Source organism: Oncorhynchus tshawytscha, linkage group LG30 (genome assembly GCF_018296145.1).
Source record: "Oncorhynchus tshawytscha isolate Ot180627B linkage group LG30, Otsh_v2.0, whole genome shotgun sequence".
Classification (NCBI taxonomy): domain Eukaryota; kingdom Metazoa; phylum Chordata; class Actinopteri; order Salmoniformes; family Salmonidae; genus Oncorhynchus; species Oncorhynchus tshawytscha.
This window is the reverse complement of record NC_056458.1, coordinates 21,764,979-21,785,165: the sequence shown is the minus strand read 5'-3', so window position 1 is coordinate 21,785,165 and position 20,187 is coordinate 21,764,979. Positions and strand designations below refer to the sequence as shown.

The 20,187-nt window shown below is 42.8% G+C and overlaps 1 protein-coding gene across 6 annotated transcripts in view; it reads left to right on the top strand.

Annotated features, from left to right (window-relative positions):
• Positions 1 to 10,709, top strand: part of LOC112228585 (vacuole membrane protein 1) — a 111,390-nt gene extending 100,681 nt beyond the window's left edge. For all 6 annotated transcript variants that reach the window (XM_042309174.1, XM_042309175.1, XM_042309176.1 and 3 more), the window contains 2 exons: positions 7,015 to 7,117; positions 8,408 to 10,709. In XM_042309174.1, coding sequence (XP_042165108.1) covers positions 7,015 to 7,117; positions 8,408 to 8,551 — 247 coding nt within the window. In that variant the 3' untranslated portion in view covers positions 8,552 to 10,709. The remainder of the gene's footprint in view (positions 1 to 7,014; positions 7,118 to 8,407) is intronic.
• Positions 10,710 to 20,187: the final 9,478 nt, after the last annotated feature.

Genomic DNA, 20,187 nt, shown 5'->3' with positions numbered 1-20,187 from the left:
CCTTCTTCCCTCCCTCCCTTCATTGTTTAGTGCTCCCTCCTTTCTGTGAATGTGTCTGAGAGTATGTCTGTGAAAGAGATTGTGTGTGCATGTGTGTGTGTGTGTGTGTGTATGTGTGTGTATTTGTGTGTTTGTGTGCGTGTGTGTGCCACAAATAGTTGAGAAGGAAGCAGGCAGAGTTGTGATAAACACACTGGCTGGGTAGTACTAGGGGGAATCTTCATCCAGGAGTGGGCATCATGCCTTAGTGATGAAGTCATTGGGAAAGAGCCTGATTCAACGGGACCAGATCAGACTGACACAGTGAGACATGGAGTCACACATACATTTTTTTCACCGTATTTTTTCACCGTAACTCAACATTTTCTTTTTACACTCTTCACAAACCATTATCAGGGATTATTGCTTCCCTACATGGGCCATTATTACAGGCTGGCATGTGCACATGTAGAGTCCTAGCTGTGCTGGAGCACCTGCCCTTTTGATTGGTGGTGTTTTTTAAACAAATTACAAATGTGTTCTCTCTTTTTTCTCTTGTAACTGTAAATGCAACAAATTGTCTATCAAAGGAGATCATCTTGAAAAAAAGTCCCCTGCGAGCTCGGTGGTGCGTTGCTGCATGAAGTCCCCTGCGAGCTCGGTGGTGCGTTGCTGCATGAAGTCCCCTGCGAGCTCGGTGGTGCGTTGCTGCATGAAGTCCCCTGCGAGCTCGGTGGTGCGTTGCTGCATGAAGTCCCCTGCGAGCTTGGTGGTGCGTTGCTGCATGAAGTCCCCTGCGAGCTCGGTGGTGCGTTGCTGCATGAAGTCCCCTGCGATCTCGGTGGTGCGTTGCTGCATGAAGTCCCCTGCGATCTAGGTGGTGCGTTGCTGCATGAAGTCCCCTGCGAGCATGGTGGTGCGTTTGCTGCATGAAGTCCCCTGCGAGCTCGGTGGTGCGTTGCTGCATGAAGTTCCCTGCGAGCTTGGTGGTGTGTTGCTGCATGAAGTCCCCTGCGAGCTCGGTGGTGTGTTGCTGCATGAAGTCCCCTGCGAGCTCGGTGGTGCGTTGCTGCATGAAGTCCCCTGCGAGCACGGTGGTGCGTTACTGCATGAAGTCCCCTGCGAGCTTGGTGGTGTGTTGCTGCATGAAGTCCCCTGCGAGCTCGGTGGTGCGTTGCTGCATGAAGTCCCCTGCGAGCTTGGTGGTGTGTTGCTGCATGAAGTCCCCACCGGCGCCGAGCGGAGAAATGAATACCGCCAGTAGAAGGTTACTTTGGAGTTGCGTTTGTTGTCTCATGGTCAGGCACAGGGGTGAAGGGGCCAACTGCAGAAAATACTACCTTGTTTTGACAGCATAGCTTAGCTAACTAGCTGATTCATCTAGTCTAGTAGTGGTTGTAGCAGAGATACTTAACTACCTCCCTTTCATCTCTGGTTCTCCCTGGCTTAGCCTACAATGTGTGATGAGTCTGTGTGTTTTTGTAGAAAATGAAGGCCTGTAAAACACAACATGGACAATTTGGCTAGAGGAGCAGTAGAAAAGTATGAGCACCTGCCCTGATTACATATGCCATTATTACCAGATAACAACAATTATACAGTTTGTGTTAAATCTTCAACAAACTGTACATTGAAATATTATAATTGTAAAATTAGATGGAAACCTTTTAGATGAGTGGTTTAATCATAGATATTCATAGTTGTAACAAAGACTTCCAGGCTTCATTGTCTCAGGTCAGACAGACACAATACCTTAACACCAAGCCTGAGTTTCTGGCTGAATCTTGTTGTACTGGCAGAAGTGTTATGTTTGATGTGAACTTGGGCCCTGACGGTGTTGTGTTGTGTTGAGTAACACTAACGGTTGCATAAGCTCTTTGTTGTGATGTTGTAACCAGTTGGACCTGGCCAGGGGTTAGCTAGCTGTGCTCGCTGTCATGTGAGAATTGTTCTCTATCGCTGTCATGTCCTGCCCCTGGGTTGGGTGTGTGTGGGTATTTATGATTGTGCCACTAGTTTTCATGTGTGTATTGTGGCTGCTTGTGGTCGTGTGTGTGTGAGAGAGAGAGAAAGTTTTGTGTGTGTGTGTGTGTGTGTGTGTGTGTGTGTGTGTGTGTGTGTGTGTGTGTGTGTGTGTGTGTGTGTGTGTGTGTGTGTGTGTGTGTGTGTGTGTGTGTGTCACAAGGGGCCAGGGGTCATAGGTTACCTCTGAATCATGTTCTGTAGAATTTGGTTTCAAGGAAATGAACGCACCAAAGAAAATGGGAATATAATATACGCCACAGAAGGAAATGATAGCTCATAAAAAAATTGCCCGTTGTTGACGGTCACAAATGAACTCTTTAATGTTTTGTCCTCTATGTAGGAGGAGGATGTATTGGTGGTGATTTCGTTAAGGAAGCAAGTCTCCTTGTGAGATGTTAAGAACATGGCTCAGCACCTGAACAATCTACACCTCCCTGGTTATTTATCAATAAGTAGACATTTTCCTCCTTGATGTGACTTGGCTGTGAGTGGGTAGGCAAATAGACCTTCACAGCCAGACAGGGAGCTCAAATCGCTGACAGGGGCGAAATGAAACCATGGTTATCTGATTTGGCACGACTCGTTTCTTACATATCATGATGCATTAGGTACTAGTAATTTCCATTCTTCTAAGTATTGCCTAGGCCCTATCACTTACCTGTCCGCATGTGGATGTCCACAGGTCCCCCCAGTCAATCATGCTGGCAGGGCTTTAGTCACAGCCTCTCGTCTCCCCCATCATTAGACAGAACACTGTCGATTTGACCGTTTGACCGTCAGCGTATGGAGTGTGTGTGTGTGTGTATATGTCTGTCACTGTGTGTGCATGCATGTTTGCTTCAGTTGTTGTATATTTCAGTGTGTGTGTCAGTGTGTGTGATGATACCTATACCTCCCATAGATCTGTCAGTCCTCAGTTCCCACCACTGACCTGAGATGTGAGCTCACAGGGTGAGGAGAAATGAGACTCCTCATCTGCTTGATAAGATCATCCCTGCATGAAACTATGCATCACTTCATTTAAATGGATCAATACAGGCTTCATAAAGTTAACAAGAGAGTTAGTACACCCAAATGTGGCACAGCAGCTGATCTAGTATATCAATGTAAAAAGGAAGGTGATCTGTTAGGTCAGTGATGCATTACAAGTCTTCAAGTCACCCCCTGTGTCCTACCTGGCATCATCAAATAGCTGTTGCTCCCATGTTATGTCCAGATAGTTTTTTTTAGCATGGGCTCTGTAGTCCAAACATACCACCTCTTCTGGTCAATGACGCCATATATTTGCCCTCAGTGTTGCATATTGATTAAATCTAACCTTAAATATAACAGCAACAACATTGATTTATTTATCGTAGCTCTGAAGGCTTTTGGTAACTTTTGATCGCATATAATTGGGCTTTATTATGCATTTGTAGATTATTGTAGGACTTTATATATAGCTTCAGTTTTAATCTTTTTGTCAGATGTATTTATGTAGGCTCTGGTATATTGTGAGTCACTGAATGAAGACCTGTCTGATCTAGTACATGTTTGAGTTTTCTTAATTCAGTAATAGTAAAAATTATCTGAAAGAATTTGGAGACAAAATGTATGCTACATTTGGTGTTTGATGTTGACATATTTTTTTTAACTGCACATTTGAATCGTTTTGTCCCCCCTTCGGAAAAATTGCAATGTTTTCTCTCTCGTTGGATTACATCATATTACTGCAATTTGGACTCCCTTGTTATGGTTTATTGAAAATAGAATTATCTCATTCAATGTGAAAAATGACATTTAGAATGAAATGTAGCATTTGTTCAGCAATAGTTAAATCAGTAGCATCTCTTCACCAACATGCAAAAACTAACTGATTTTAGAAATGGGTGAATATTTCATACACTGATTTGTAAAAATATATTTTATAGGGATTTTATACAAACAAAATGTTCAGAAAAGTATTATTTTGCAAAAGTTCCAGATACTGTATCACAAAATCACAAAGGTAGAGTCCTGAAGTACTAAAATCATGTTTTTGACCATTGGTTTTAGAGTTTTCTAAAGGTAGAAGGCAGTCAAGAAATAGACTACTATTGATTGTAGAATCTGTGGTTGATTTTATACTTTGCTTAGGTTAATTTCCTTAGTTATTTGTATTAGATTCATGCTTTTAATAGATTTAGGATTATAGAGTAAATGCATGACATGATTCAAATCTATCATTTAAATGTGCGATATGTTTTTGTTCCATTGCTTGATACTTATGTCTGCTTGTTGTTCATTTAGAGAGACATTTTATTTTGAAATCGAGTGGCGTTATTTTAGCTAGAATCTATATGGATCAATTGTGACTGATTACGGGAACTAGATAAGCCATATTCCTCTTTAATAGGAAATCCTCTTTTTATATTTGATTGTTAGGCTAATACTAAAAGTGTCAATTTGGTTTTCTAGGTTTTTCTGGTTTGCATTGAATTATAATTATTCTCCACCCACACTGTTGCTCTATAGTAAATATCTTTATGTTATAGTATTGTAAACCACATGATTTCAACAAACATGATGGTTACAAGGTTTGTTCAGTAGCTGTTAAGCAAATAACAGGAATGTATTGTTTACTGAATAGCACTATTTTATTAGACTTTTACTGAAATACGGCTACTGCCACATTCTCCCGCTTATGATTAAAGAGCCAGCAAACTCAGGGTGTGGTTACAAAAATAATTGAAGAGAAAACATTTCATTTAAAAACTCACAGAGAGTAAATCACATTTTTTCATTTTTTTTAATCACAGATATTTGAATGCATACCTTCAGAAATTCTATATTTTCCAGATTCCACATACTCACATTGTCTGAATGTAACATTTACAATTCCCCTTGAACAAAAAAATATAACAATCACTGTCTGTGCCTCTTACAAAAATATATTACAATCACTGTCTGTGCCTCTTACAAAAATATATTACAATCACTGTCTGTGCCTCTTACAATAATACAGCACAATATATGGTTTGAAACATACTTACAGGTATATAGTACAACACAAGTCCAGAAGGTTCACAAAGCATTGGTCTGTAGAATGTTCTAGAAAGTTTGTGGTAGTTCCAAAAGCTCAAAACAGGCAGTTTTATGTACGTAAAGACACACAGATACAGCCCTGAGGTATTAAAACATATTTGTGACTGTTAGGTTTGAGTTTGTGTCAACTTGTTAAGTTTTTGTGTCAGGCTTATGACTCAGTGTTGCTCATCGTACAGGACATGAATTGAGCCCGCCATTTCTCAAACCCTGACTTGCTCTCTTTGTTCTTGTCAGTTTATGTTTCCGTCAGTCGGAAATTGAAACTGATCTGATTTTGAATTTATTTATTTGTCTTAGAGTTAAGTTATTACCAGAATTGTTGTACTATTTAGCATTTAGGAAGCGGTTTGGTTTCTATGTGTGTAAAAAGTGCTGTAGAATGTGTAGGATGAATGGTGGAGGGGATGAATCTTTAATCCACTCATCTTCCTCTGGATCTTCTTTTGTGCATTCTCTATTGGGTCAGGTGAGCATGATCCATCTCTAGGATTTTCTTTGTCACTTACAGTCTTTTTATTCTGTCTATTCATGACAAGGATATCTGTAACTCTGTGTTTGGTTAATGATTAAAATAAACTTAACTGTTGTAAACTCATGCAAATGAAAATGCTTGCTGTGACAACTCTTGTTTTCTCACACAATGAGTGGGAAGATTGTGTGTGTGTGTGTGTGAGAACACGCACACGTGTGTGTTCAGTGTGTGGGAAGTGCGTAAATGAAAGAGTTTGAAAGAGAAACTTATCGGTCCTATGAAGTCAACAGCCTTTGTGAACATACGGTTTGCACTTTGAGTTGTGTCTTGGAACATGCCATCCCCACACCACCGTTACAGATGTTGAATTTTCACCTTTATAATCAGGAGTTGGAATGCTTTTAACAATGTTGGTAATGGGTTATAATTGACAAAGTTGTGCCACTAAATAGTGTAAGGTCTTTAGTATGTATTTGTTTAGTGATTAATCACTAACTCCTGACTAGGGATGGGCCAGCATTCTCTCTTTCTCTCTGCCGCTCTCTCTATCTGTCTCTCTCTGTCTGTTCCTCTTCCTTCTTCTTTGTGTGTGTGTGTGTGTGTGTGTGTGTGTGTGTGTGTGTGTGTGTGTGTGTGTGTGTGTGTGTGTGTGTGTGTGTGTGTGTGTGTGTGTGTGTGTGTGTGTGAGAGAGAGAGAGTGGGGGGGGGGTGGTAGTGTGCTTGTAGTTGGTGGCTGAATCTTGTAAAGGGTTTTCCTAATATGGGCTGTCTTACAGCAGCCTCCTCATCCTATGGCTGGTAGAGGGCAGGGCCTTCCCCCTCTCTCAGCCAGTGATGACACAGGCACGACTCACTTCCTCATTAATTGGCTGGAACCAGTTCTTACAGGAACCGCTGGTGATAAATGTGAGAGTTCTGAGAAGTCATTCATTTCTCCTCGCTCGCTGCAGCAGAGAGGAGAGGAGCACTGCAGGGGAGTTGAACGGGTTTGCGGATGTGTGCGTGTATGTGTGCCAGAGTGTGTGTGTGGTTTCCAGAGCCGGAGTGTGTGTGTATGTGTCTGTGGACTTAGAGGACAAGCCAACTTTTTCCCCTTTTCTTTTTATTCTCTCTTTTTGTTCTTAAACAAGCTGAAGTGTTAGGATATGTAGCTCTCAGTACATCCTGTACTTTTTCACTGTTTCTTTTTTTTTGTCTGTTCTGAATTCCTGTCTGTGGGGATGAGCTGTTTGAATGCAAAGTCTCTCTCGCTCTCTGTGTGGAAGAGGGAAGCAGGGAGAGAGGAAGGGAGCAGGAAGGCAGGACAGCATGTCTCCCTTTGTTGCTGCCCTTGGCTTGGTGGTGAGTAACAATGATGTGACGTGTTCTGTGTTCCCCTCCTCCCTCCCCTCTGTCTCTCTCCTTGCCTCCATCCCACCCACCCTCCCTCCTTCCCCCCTTCTTTTTCCCTCTATCTGTTGGCTGTGTGACAGTGCTGTCCCAGTGCTGGGCTCCTCTCTACAGAAGCCCTTTAGGGAGTACTTGCAGGCCCAGAGAGCCAAGATGCACCACCACGCGGGAGAGGGGACCTCAGCCGTAAGTACCTCATCCAGGGGCCCATCCTCTACTATACTCTACTGCCTTCCTCTATTCACTACCTCCCTCATTGAGAGGCCCTCTCTCTAAAGAATGTTTCCCTCACTTTCTTTCTCTCATTTTCTTAGACTCCCTCCACTTTTCTTTCTTTATCTTCTCTCTATCTCGCTCTCTCTTTTTTGTCTCCCTATCTTTCAGTAATTTACTTTTTTTTATTATTCGCTTTCCTTTCAATCTCATTTTCTTGTCTCTTTTTCACTTTTATTTCATATTTAATTTTCTCAGATTTGTAATCCTCTCATCTCTCCCTGACTCTTTCTATTACAGTAGTGGGATGAATATATACAGTGGAGATGATACTGTAGTCCAGCAGTAGCAATGTAATAGTACTGTACCTCTCAGGGCCTCTGGGCAGCGTTTAGAGTGACAGAGAGAGGGTTCATTGGGTGCATGGTGGGCTGGGCAGGCTGAGGACAGGCTAGGAGGGGGCTGGGGCTAAGGGAGAGGGGGCCAGTGTAGGGTCTGGCTATAGCACTATTAGCAGTGTAGCACTATTAGCACTTAACAGTGTTAGCAGTAGGTGTGCTGAGTCATGCTTAGTCTGAGTGGAGGGGAGTGTGTGAGTGTTCAGTCACTCCTCCTTGTCACAGAGTGACCCGCCTGAACCCACTGCTAGTGATGACTGGGGGGCGGGCGGGGCCCCTCTGCCCTGCATTGACAATCCATTTTAAAAAATCTGTCTGGAACAAAAAGAGCCAGTTGTAGCTGGAGCCGTATCTCTTTGAAAGCTCTGTATCCCTCTTCTGCCTCTCTCTCTCTTTCTCTCCCCCACTCCCTCTCTCTTGAAATGATTAATTGGAAACATTTTTCTTTTTTTCTTCCTCATCCGATGTGCGAGCTAGTGAGAAAGAGAGAGAAAGGGAAAGGAGAGACTGAGTTGCACAACGAGAGATTAAGGCTGTTTCTAGAAGAATGTTCCTTTTTTTATTGTAACTTGAACCTCCTGCAGTTACAGGAGAAAAGCGAGGCAATTTAACTTTGGGGAAACGGAGGCTGCCAGTTGGGGTCACCGGGGGCGAGGGAGGAGGTTTGGCGGGTTTGCTTTTTACTACCACTGATCTCTCTGTGTCCTGCACATGGATGGATGTGGGAGCAGATCTCATCCCACTCAGATAGAACATAGGTTCTAGTTTAGCATCAGAGACTGTAGATGCTAGGGACTACGTGGGGAAGGCTGACTCCATAGTGACCAGGGTCTCGCCCCTTCTGTTTCTGTTCCGTTTCTTGCAGGATGAAAACGGGCTGTCGTGGGTCTTTGAGAAGGTGATCGTGGTCATGGTTTGTTTCTTTGTCTGCTCCATCGTCAACTCCATGGCCCAGAGCTATGCCAAGCGCCAGCAGCAGCAGATGTACTCTGAGGGGAAAACCAAGTGAAGGCAACACTAAGAAGCGAGAAGAGCAGCTAGCCTAGCACACATTCTGGGCTCTCGGTCAAAAAACCCTCAGCACAAACCTGCTGTATCCTACACTTTTTTCTCTGTCTCCAATAATCTCCAATGAGACACAAACCGCCATAATCCGAAGTATGGGCGTCCATGTTATCGATCGATGGATATCCATCCGTATGAAGTAACCGTTTTCTTTGTTTCTGTAGTGATACTGAAGGTTATCCGTTTACATGGAACTTGGACTTAATTTATTTGCTTACCAGGATTTTTTGATAGAGATGATGGCCCATAGTTTTTTGCTTCCTCAGTGGTTGTTCACTATAAGGTAGGTGCATGGCCATGTGGTGTGGTGTTGTATGGATAGGACATCCATTTCATTGAGCAGCTCTACAGTGACTGTGTGTGGGTGGGTCAGCAGCTACTGGCACTGATTCTCCTCTGCGAGGCCTTAAGTACTCTTTGGTCCAGCTTCCACGACTAGAACTGATAGTCTTATCATAGAGCCTGTTTATTTAAATGATTATGTTTGGCTTGGATCGGTTTTATTTTTCTTAAATGGTTTGGTGTGTGCACTGTAATGCAGGGACTGATGTTATATATTATTTTAGTTGTGTAAGGCCTAATCTGTTTTTTCCCCAGTTCATTTGTTAGGGTTTTTTGTTGTTGTTGTTTTTTCAACTGAAATGGGATAGACAAGGAATGTACATGGAATGCACATCTTGTAAATATAGCTATGATAATATAGGATTTTCATAACTTCACTTCGACAAATCTGATGTAGATAGATCTGAATAAATCAAAACAGGGAGTTAAATCACTTGATTTTTATCTGTACCTATACTACTATTGATGTCATTTCTATGCTGTAAAATTCCACAGAGTGAGCACCTTTGGATCAGACTTCATAAATCGTCCATGAATCATTCTGCTGGTCCCTTTGTCTGGAGTTATTTTCTACTTCCAATAAGAGAGCACATGAGTCAGACCTGGGGCTGCTCAACCAACCAGATGCACTGATGGATTGAATCAGATCTGTGTTTGTGCCACTTCTGGAACTCTCTTCCTTATAGAGCCTTTCATTCGGATCACAATTCGTGTTTGGTGGTATCTGTTTAGTTTATATGATCTTTTAGGGGTTGTGCCTGGTTTGAAGCTTGTGGTAAGTGATTCCTTTGTCTTCAGTGCCTGGCTATTGAGGGAGTTTCAGACAGTGTGTGTGTTAATGCAGCAGACTCCTCTGCACTCTCTCAACTCCCATGTAAAGCTTGAATGCTCCGTAAGCTCATGTTCACAATTCCTCTGGGAGGAAGGGCAGCACTTAAAATGATGTTATGTCATCAATATGTTACTTTTTTCTGTCTTATGCTTGTTGGATAACGTCAGCTGGCTTGTGATCCAAGATTCCTATTTTTCGTAATTGCTTGTGAATTATTTTTGTATTTTTTTGTACTGTTGCCCTGGTATGTTGGTTTGGGAGCTCCGGGCGGACAGGCAGGAAAGGGGGGGAGCGAGTGGAGAGAAAAAGAGAGCGAGCGCAGTGAAACGGGTCTGTGGCGTTACCTCCAGTGAACCCTCCTATGAACTCGCTGCACTGCCCCAGTGACGGAGCCAGGAGACGAATCAGTCGAGTAGATTCAAAACAGAGAGGCACTGTTGAACGCACAGAGCCTCAGCCTCCCTCCAGTCTGCTGCAGCTCTGCTAATCACCCCATTCAAATACAGCCTCTCTCTCTCAGGGTAAGTAATGGAAGGATTTTTCCCCCTCCTCTTTCCTCATGTTACGTGTGTGTTTGTGTCTCAGGCATGTCCGTCACTCTCTCGGCCTGTCAGATAGCTTATCAGACTGGTGTTGGCTGTTACATTGCAAGGCGACAACAGTCTGTAGGCTGTCTGACATTTCGGGCTCTTTCATCTGACCAGCATCCTGTTTTCTCTTTGTCCGTCTGTGGTTGTTGTCATTGTTGAAGCATCGGTTCCCATTTTGAGCTGTGTGGTCTGATGTTATTGTTCCTTTGTTGCAAAATATTTTAGACATAAGTTTGGTTTATTCGCTCTCTTATTGATGTATTCTTTGTTGACTTCTTTTAAAGTGGTTATATATGTATATCTGTTTGTAAATTAAAATGTATTGCCGTTAATTTGTCCGATCGGTGTGTGTGTGTATATGTATGTGTGCATGTATCATTGCCTATCTGTTAAAAGGGATTGTGTGTGTTTCTGGAGTTTGTCTCAATCCCCTTGAATTTCCAGAGAATCAGGAAAGCACACACCTTATTGCAACACTCCATTGTGACAGCCAGCCAGTATTTGCTATGGTACACACAGTCCTCACCTCAGATAGTTCCTCCTTCCACTTTACACTTCTCTCTTTTCTCTCACACACTTCTTTCCATTTTCCACTATTGCTCAATAGCTGATTTTTTTTGTCTAACGTTGCATTTTATTAGTACAGCTTTTTTCTTGTTTTTGCTTCAGGGTTTGTATTTAGAAGTAGCTGAAATCATGGCTTGACCAGTACATGTTCTTTTTGTGGTCATAAATTTGCTGAGCCAAGATGACTTAGCTTTTGAGAAATGACTTATGTTTTCCTTTGCAGTTTTAGAACATCTTGTTCCATAAGGGAGCCCCATTTTTGCGCGTGTGTGTCTTTCTCTGTGTGTTTACGTTTCTCTGTGTAAATGTCTGTGTAATGGTAAGTGTCTGTACTTCGGAATGCTTTTCGATGTATGTATGTCCTGTTTTATCTTTAAATAAAGTCTACTGAAATAAAGTCACTGGGTTTTGTTCATTATTTTTGAATCATGTGATATGCTGTGACTGTGGCCACACAACCCATTAGGACTGGCCCTAGAGTTCCTCAGAGACACTCACATATCAGCCTTGGGGAGGGACAGGGAGTATATTGACTTCTCTCTCACATTTCATCTACTTATGTTTCACATTCAATGGTTATCACGTTACAGAGCGTCACTTTTCCTTAAACATTTACATCATATCACTTTCAGATTGCAAATCATGTCAGCGCTGTGAGGTTACAGTAACAAATCTGATTGATTATGGTTAATGAAAAACGACTATTCCAAATCAAATCCACATGCGCCGAATACAACAGGTGTAGACTTTACCGTGAAGTGCTTATCCAACAATGTTGTTTTAAGAAAATGGAGTTAAGAAAATGTTTACTAAATAAACTAAAGTAAAAAATGTAAGAAAAAGTAACACAATAAAATAACAATAATGAGGCTATATTCCAGGAGTACCGGTACCGAGTCAATGTGCAGGGGTACAGGTTAGTCGAGGTCATTTGTAGATGTAGGTACAGTAGGGTAAAGTGACTATGCATAGATAATAAACAGTGAGCTGCAGCAGTGTAAAAAGCAGCAGTGTAAAAACAAAAGGGGGGTCAATGTAAATAGTCCGAGTGGCCATTTGATTAGTTGTTCAGCAGTCTTATGGCTTGGGGGTAGAAGCTGTTAACCTCTTAGCGCACGGATCCCGCTAGCGAGAGCCTTTTGGACCTAGACTTGGTGCTCCGGTACCGCTTGCCATGTGGTAGCAGAGAGAACAGTCTATGACTTGGGTGACTGGAGTCTTTGACAATTCTTTGGGCCTTCCTCTGACACCACCTAGTATATAGGTCCTAGATGGCAGGAAGCTTGGCCCCAGTGAAGTACTGGGCCGTACACACCTCCCGCTGTTGCGCCTTACGGTCGGATGACAAACAGTTGCCATACCAGTCAGGATGCTCTCGATGGTGCAGTTGTAGAACTTTTTGAGGATCTGGGGACCCATGCCAAATCTTTTCAGTCTCCTGAAGGGGAAAAGGTGTTGTAGTGCCTTCTTCACGACTGTGTTGGTGTGTTAGGACCATGATAGTTTGTTGGTGATGTGGATGTGAATGGGGGCGTGTTCGGCCCTCCATTTCCTGTAGTCCACGATCAGCTCCTTTGCCTTGCTCTCTTTAAGGGAGAGGTTGCTGTCCTGGCACCACACTGCCAGGTCTCTGACCTCTTCCAAATAGGCTGTCTCATCGTTGTCGGTGATTAGGCCAACCACTGTTGTGTCGTCAGCAAACTTAATGATGGTGTTGGAGTCGTGCTTGGCCACACAGTCGTGAGTGAACAGAGATTACAGGATGGGACTAAGCACGCACCCCTGAGGGGCCCTCGTGTTGAGGATCAGCATGGCAGATGTGTTCTGCCTACCCTTACCACCTGGGGGCAGCCCGTCAGGAAGTCCAGGATCCAGTTGCAGAGGGAGGTGTTTAGTCCCAGGGTCCTTAGCTTAGTGATGAGCTTTGTGGGCACTATGGTGTTGAATGCGGAGCTGTAGTAAATGAACAGCATTCTCACATAGGTGTTCCTTTTGTCCAGGTAGGAAATGGCAGTGTGATTGAGATTGCGTCATCTGTAGATCTGTTGGGGAGATATCTGAATTTGAGTGGGTCTTGGGTTTTCAGGATGATGGTGTTGATGTGAGCCATGACCAGCCTTTGAAAGCACTTAATGGCTACGCGGCGGTAGTCTATTATGCAGGTTACCTTTAACTTTCTTGGGCACAGTGACTATGGTGGTCTGCTTGAAACATGTAGTTAATATAGATTTGGTCAGGGAGAGGTTGAAAATGTCACTGAAGACACTTGCCAGTTGGTCCGCGCATGCTCTGAGTACTCGTCCTGGTAATCCGTCTGGCTCCGCGGCCTTGTGAATGTTAACCTGTTTAAAGGTCTTGCTCACATCGGCTATGGAGAGCATGATCACACAGTTGTCCTGAACAGCTGGTGTTCTCATGAATGATTCAGTGTTGCTTGCCTCGAAGCGAGCATAAAAGGCATTTAGCTCATCTGGTAGGCGTCACTGGGCAGCTCGCGGCTGGGTTTCCCTTTGTAGTCCGTAATAGTTTGCAAGCCCTGCTACATCCGACAAGCACCAGAGCCGGTCTAGTAGGATTCAACCTTAGTCCTGTATTGACCATCACCAGCCTGTTTGATGGTTCGTCTGAGGGCCACATGAGGTGGAAGCATGAGGACAAAAGAGGACCACATGACAAAGTTAGACCATGAGGCACAGTGATGAATGTCTACTAGGGGAAGAGGCAGATTGGTCCTGAGTCTGAGGGTGCTTCTCTTACGTCTTGGTTGCCCTGTAGTCTACCCATATGCTCAGTACCTACTTCCTGTGTTAGTTAATCAGACGTCGTATGGGTTTTGAAAGCTGAGTACACAGATTGGGGAAATGAGTTGGCACTGGTTTTGTCGGGCACTCATTGGACTGCAAATTGAACCAGGGTTGACCGTCTAAATGTTAGTTTGCAACCACTTGCATGATGTGGCAGTAATATTAACAAGTGTTGCTTATTTGCAAGTCATTATCAGTGATTTGTATGTAATTGTGGGAAAAAGTGAGAGGAAAATCTTCTTCTGCTCCATTCTGCACAAACCACATTCATTAATGCAAGTCACCAGTCTCTGTTTGTCTTCTGAATATGCATATGGTTTCATTTCTGAGTAAGAAACCCCTCACCTGTTCCAAACTAACCATAGTAAAGCTATTGGGTTCCTCTGAAAACACACACGCCAGCCACTGGGCATAAACATCAGTTCAACATCTAGCTTTGATTTACATTTATTTGAGTTGTCAACTAGTGTGAATTCACCTTAAAATCAACCAAACATTTCACCCTGTCATTCAATTTAGGTGAAAAAAATGCGAAATGTTTGGCTATTGCAAATCCAATCAGTTTTCCCCATTTATTTAACGTCCTCACTCTTTACATTACATTTTTTGGTTTAAATTAGTTTGATACAATGTTGATTTACCCAGTTTTCGCCCAGTGGGCACTTCCAAACTGTCTATTGTGCCGTTACAATGTCTTTCCACTAAATTCACACATGCACACAGGCTCACACAATAACCACTTCTGAACAAATGAAACTAAAAATGTATTTCACAGCTATGGTGATACAGCTTATTGTGATGTTATAGCCTACAACAATCTAATTAATCAACTTCTTCAAACAACATGTTCTCATGTTGTTATAACTCAGTTAATCTGAGTGTGTAGTCATAGTGGCATTCATGTTAATTGATATGCTGTTTCGGAATGACTGTAGCTGCGTGACTGAAACAGCTTATTGAGAGGTTTTAAAGCCGGTAAACTTGGTGTTACTGATGGTAATTGTAGACCAAAAGTGGTACATTCCGGCTCCTCTGCACCACACCATTGCCAATATGGCAGAGTGCTTCACCCTTAACCTAACTGGCAATGCCAGCAGGATACAGAGTGTGTGTGCGTGTGTGTGTTGTGCGTGTGCGAACTGTGAGAATACAGAAGAGAACAGACACACCCTGGTAATCACCAGGCTGGCACAACCTGTTCTGCTCTGTCCCACTGTACAAATCTCACCAGATTCCATTGACTCCAATTCATAATTTGCATAACTGTAATCATGACATTTTTGGTGGTTGTTGTGTCACTGACTAATACATAACAAAAGAGCACCCTTGAATCCTTGTGGTGCATATCCTTCAGAAAGAGCACCATCATGATTTTGTAATGATTCTTTTAGGGAAGAACCTGACAACATAACCATGTAAGTTAATGTCCAACTTTTCCCCCCTCCATCTTCTTTGAAGCCATTTTGGAAATTCCCTTTCGCAATAACTGTTAAATAAATGTTTTCTCTGTCTTTCAACACGTATCAACACCAGAAAGCCCCCGTTTAAATCTAGAGAGAATGGAGCTGATAGAAGGGTGCCATTTGTTACTGACAGACAAAGCTTGTTTCTACCTGGCATAGTCATCTACAGCAGTGGAAGCTGCTGAGGGGAGGACGACTCTTAATAATGGCTGGAAAGGAGCTAATGGAATGGCATCAAACGCATGGGTTGATACCATTTATTCTGCTCCAGCCATTACCACGAGCCTGACCTCTACAATTAAGGTGCCACCAACCTCCTGTGATCTACAGTAATCTCTACAGCATATACACCCACAGTCTCTCTATGGCCATGAAATACAACCAATATTGTCTATTGATTTGAACATGTTTGTCTGCCTCTTTCTCTCTCATTTCCTCTCTTCCACTAACCCATTTTAATATTTTCATTCTCTCTTCCCCTCACCAACAACCTGGCCAAAGGATGCACATCACTTAGTTGTGTCTCAGACAGTTACTCACTGGAACAGACCACTAATGAATCAAACATCCTAACATCCTAATGTGCATGCCAAGACAGAGAATGTTGTATCTGCAGCGTGTATCCACTATACGTGCATACACACACACACACTCACTCACTCACTCACATACACACATACACACACACACACACAGCCCCTTAATCTGGGAGCACTGAGGCCCATAGACGAAGTCAACCATCTGAAGAACGCATGCAAGTCCTCTTCCCCTCTGACTGAATAAGCCTGTGTGTGTGTGTGTGTGTGTGTGTGTGTGTGTGTTGTGAACAAATACTCCCAGGTATGCCGGTCATCATCACAGGCATGAAGGTGATGCTATAAATCATAATATATTTCACACCTCCTCAACCCAAGGTGACTGTGTACATTTATGTGGGTTATTCTACAACAGGAAGACAAGTTGCACCTAAATCAGGCTAATAGGCAAACTGTAACACTACCGAATACGGTTTAGCTACACAAATCTTTGGTAACACCATATGTGCGCCCCCTGTTGACACTTTAAGATCACTGCAATACTCAATACTCGAGGTCCAAAGAAGGATTCCTTTGTTCTCACTGCCATCTTTTGCTGACAAAGGGAAACCGCACACAAACACTTATTCTCGTTACAGTTTAGCGTGATTACAAAACACAATATGATCAGAATCAATCATGTGATAATACAGAAAAAAGCTGTGAACATTTTGCCACAGTGCAATCACACTTGTTTTTGGAAGGAAGATGCCAGTCCATTCGTGCCTGTAACTGACTGAGTACAGTATCACAATCATGGCTAACTCCTGAGCCATACCACACACATCCCTTTGTGCCTGATGAAGGATAAGATAACTAAGAAAATGCCAAATATAAGATGGCAAAATCTCCTTAAAAAGAAAATACACAAATGGGGCATCATGGACATTAAGCTACTATAATAATACCAAAGATTGTATAGTAGGTTTACAAACTCTGTGATAATACCAAAGATTTGTATCATTGTTCTATTGTTCTACTAAAGATATTTATAACTAACCCAAGTTAGTTAATCTGTGTTGTTTTCAATGGGAGCAAATGAAGCATAGTGGGCAGAACAAGCAAGGTGGGCAGAGCCAAGCAACAGTTAGAGAGATCCTATTGGAGCGCTCTAGCATGTATTTGCATATTATAAAACGATAGGGTCTAATCCTGAATGCTGATTGGTTAAAACCGCATTCCAGCCTCTGTCTATTCCACAAGTTACCACCTGCTAAATCTATGACATTGAAATGGCTACTTACTCTGTTCCATCTGACTGCGCAATCCACTGTCTCATCAGCCCAGCCAGGCAATTTATAAACTTGATCTCTACTATAAAAAGCATCCTGACATTATCTCACATTTCTTTTCGACTAACATTTAGTTTTCAACAGCAGATATTTGTATAGACCTTACTATCTGTCTTGCCGACATTTGCAACATTATTTAAATGTATCCAGCTGACCAATATTAATGAATGTGTTGGGAGTAAAAAGGCAAAACGAAACGAAGTGCAGCTAGTTTGCAGTCTTTCCGTGATTGTGTTAGCTGTGTTGTTTACTAGCTCCTCTGAACAAAAGTGTTGTGACGAGTGAGCACGTGTTCTATGCCAGCCGAAATCAGACCTCATTAGCTCGTTGTTATGGATGAATCCAAATAAATAACACAGTGTGTGTGCTTAAACAAATGCAGCTACTTTGCTGTTATTCTGTATGCACTTTTTGACATGACTGTAAGTTAGCCGTAGTTGGCTACCTAGCAAGCAAGGGATAAGAACTTTGCCAGCCAGTATGGCAATGGAACATTCAGAATGAACGTGACAAAACAACAATACAATACAAAAAGACTGAACGACTGGGTCATGTCTATATATACAAAACAAAATGTAAAACAAAAACTATATCTTGTGGAAGGAAATAGTAGTGTAACGACCCTGGGTTAATAAGCTTGGATATCGATTCTGCCGCTGGAGCATGCTTTTGTGGCACAGTCGATAGCGCGCTGGACTTCGGTCTAGAAGGTCGAGGGTTCGAGGCCTGCTCCCTGCTGTTTCATTACATTGGAGTCAGAAGTGATCGGACCTTGCATCCTCGCATTACATTGGTGTCAGAAGTGATCGGACCTTGCATCCACGACAGTGTGTGTGCTTGGCCGGTGAGCGCATTCCTATAAGACGTTGAGTCGCAAGCTAGCTTGAGGACGTGCTCTTTGAAAGGAGTGAGTAGTGCAGTGTTGCCAACTCCTCAGTAAGGAAAGTAGCTATTGGCTCTCCTAAAAGTCGCTAAATGACGCCATCGCCTAATTTGCATAATTGGCCATGTGCATGTTAATTGTGATGGATGCTGTAGGAGAGAGGAATAACGTCATGGGAGAGACAAAAAGTGATTTAAAAACACCCAAAATATATTTAGAACTACAAATTAACTTTCCTCTGTCGATTCTTGTTTTTTTTATGTCACAATTCCAACTCTCCTCCTTTATCCGGGCTTGGGACCGGCAAAAGTGACCCAAAAGAGACACTTAGTTTTTTACATTTACATCCCGCGCTGAATGTAAGCAGCATGCGCAGAGGTGAACATCTCCTGCTCTGACTGCAGCGCGCGGACTGGGCCGCCTGTGAGTGCTTTGGGACTGGGGTGTGGCCCACGGCAGCACCTGCTGCTCGTTGAGAAGAGTAAGACCGATACGTGCTTTCACGTCAGAGTCTCCAAAAGTATACAATAACACCAGAAAAGTCGCTAGATGTGTCGCAAGAGGGCTCTGAATATTCGCTAAATATAGCGACAAAGTCGCTAAGTTGGCAACACTGGAGTAGTGTAACGACCCTGGGTTTATAAGTGTGGATATCGGCTCGAACATGCTTTTGCGGCACAGTCGCTAGCGCGCTGGACTTCAGGCTAGAAGATCGAGGGTTCGAGGCCTGCTCCCTGCCTGTTTCATTACAGTAGAATAAATAAATTAATCAAAGTAACGTTTTTAATCAGCATATGTCAATCATTATTTGAATATGTTTGTAACCCGTTGTATAAAAGTGATAATGCCCTCGAAGCTGGTGTATGGAGGATATATTGGCAGTTTGCCGACCCTTCACTTCTTCTCGGGCCTAACAAAACACCGTATTTTTCAGCATTATCACTTAATTACCGTTAAGGAATGCCTTCCCTGTGAAGTGCATGTGTGCAATAACTAAATTCGCACTTGTAAACAACGCAATTTTTTAGGAACTTTGGCAAATGGTCAAGTCTAGAAAACTTGGTGCACTCTGTTCGTAACAGATTTTTAGTTTTGGGAACAGGAAACATGATTGAGATCGGGCTTTTCTTAGATTTGAAAATCAGCAGAATTTCGGCCCAGTTCCATCTCGCGCCATACTCTCCCGCTTCCGGCCACTGGGCATCCTCTCCTCACAATATTTGGTGGGGAGTGGAAATTGCTTCGTATTTATACATAAAGTGAAATATCTTACTCCTTGTTCTGTGATAATACCAAAGATGTTTTATAAATAAACAAAGACAGACCACAGCCTGTCGTTTCCAATGGGGAACAAATTAGCCATAGTCTGCAGAAGAAGCCGGAGGGGGGCATGCAGAGCCAAGCACGAGCTCGCGAGATCCAATTGGCGCGTTCTAGCATCGTCTGCATATTTCCGTAAAAGGGAACGCTACCCTGTGAGGTGCGCGTGTACAATAACTAAATTCGCCTTTGCGCTCCTTCTAAACCCCGGTTTAAATATTGTTTACAACAGTAGTCCACTCTGTTGGAACAGAGAACTGTATTCAGATCAAATGTATAATCGAATACATTCTATAGAATGTATAGGTAAATAGCCCACCCATTTTTACCTACCTCATCCCCATACTGTTTTTATTTATTTACTTTTCTGCTCTTTTGCACACCAATATCTCTACCTGTACATGACCATCTGATCATTTATCACTCCAGTGTTGATCTGCAAAATTGTAATCATTCGCCTACCTCCTCATGCCTTTTGCACACAATGTATATAGACTATTTTTTTTTTCTACTGTGTTATTGACTTGTTAATTGTTTACTCCATGTGTAACTCTGTGTTGTCTGTTCACACTGCTATGCTTTACCTTGGCCAGGTCGCAGTTGCAAATGAGAACTTGTTCTCAACTAGCCTACCTGGTTAAATAAAGGTGAAATAAAAAAAATTAAAAAAAAATGTCGGCCAAAATCTATCTCGTTCCATCCTCTCCCACTGTTCGCCAATGGGCTTTCTCTAACTACCATATTTGGTAGTGAGTGGAAACGCCAAGCGGATGCTTCACATTTAAACATCCAGTGAAACATCTGTCCCATTGTTCTATATGTAATAATACTGTGTTTTTTCAGCAGTGCGCATGCTCGCTCACCGTCGTAGGGCACATTACTGCGCAAGTGTATTATTGCACCAGTAGGGAG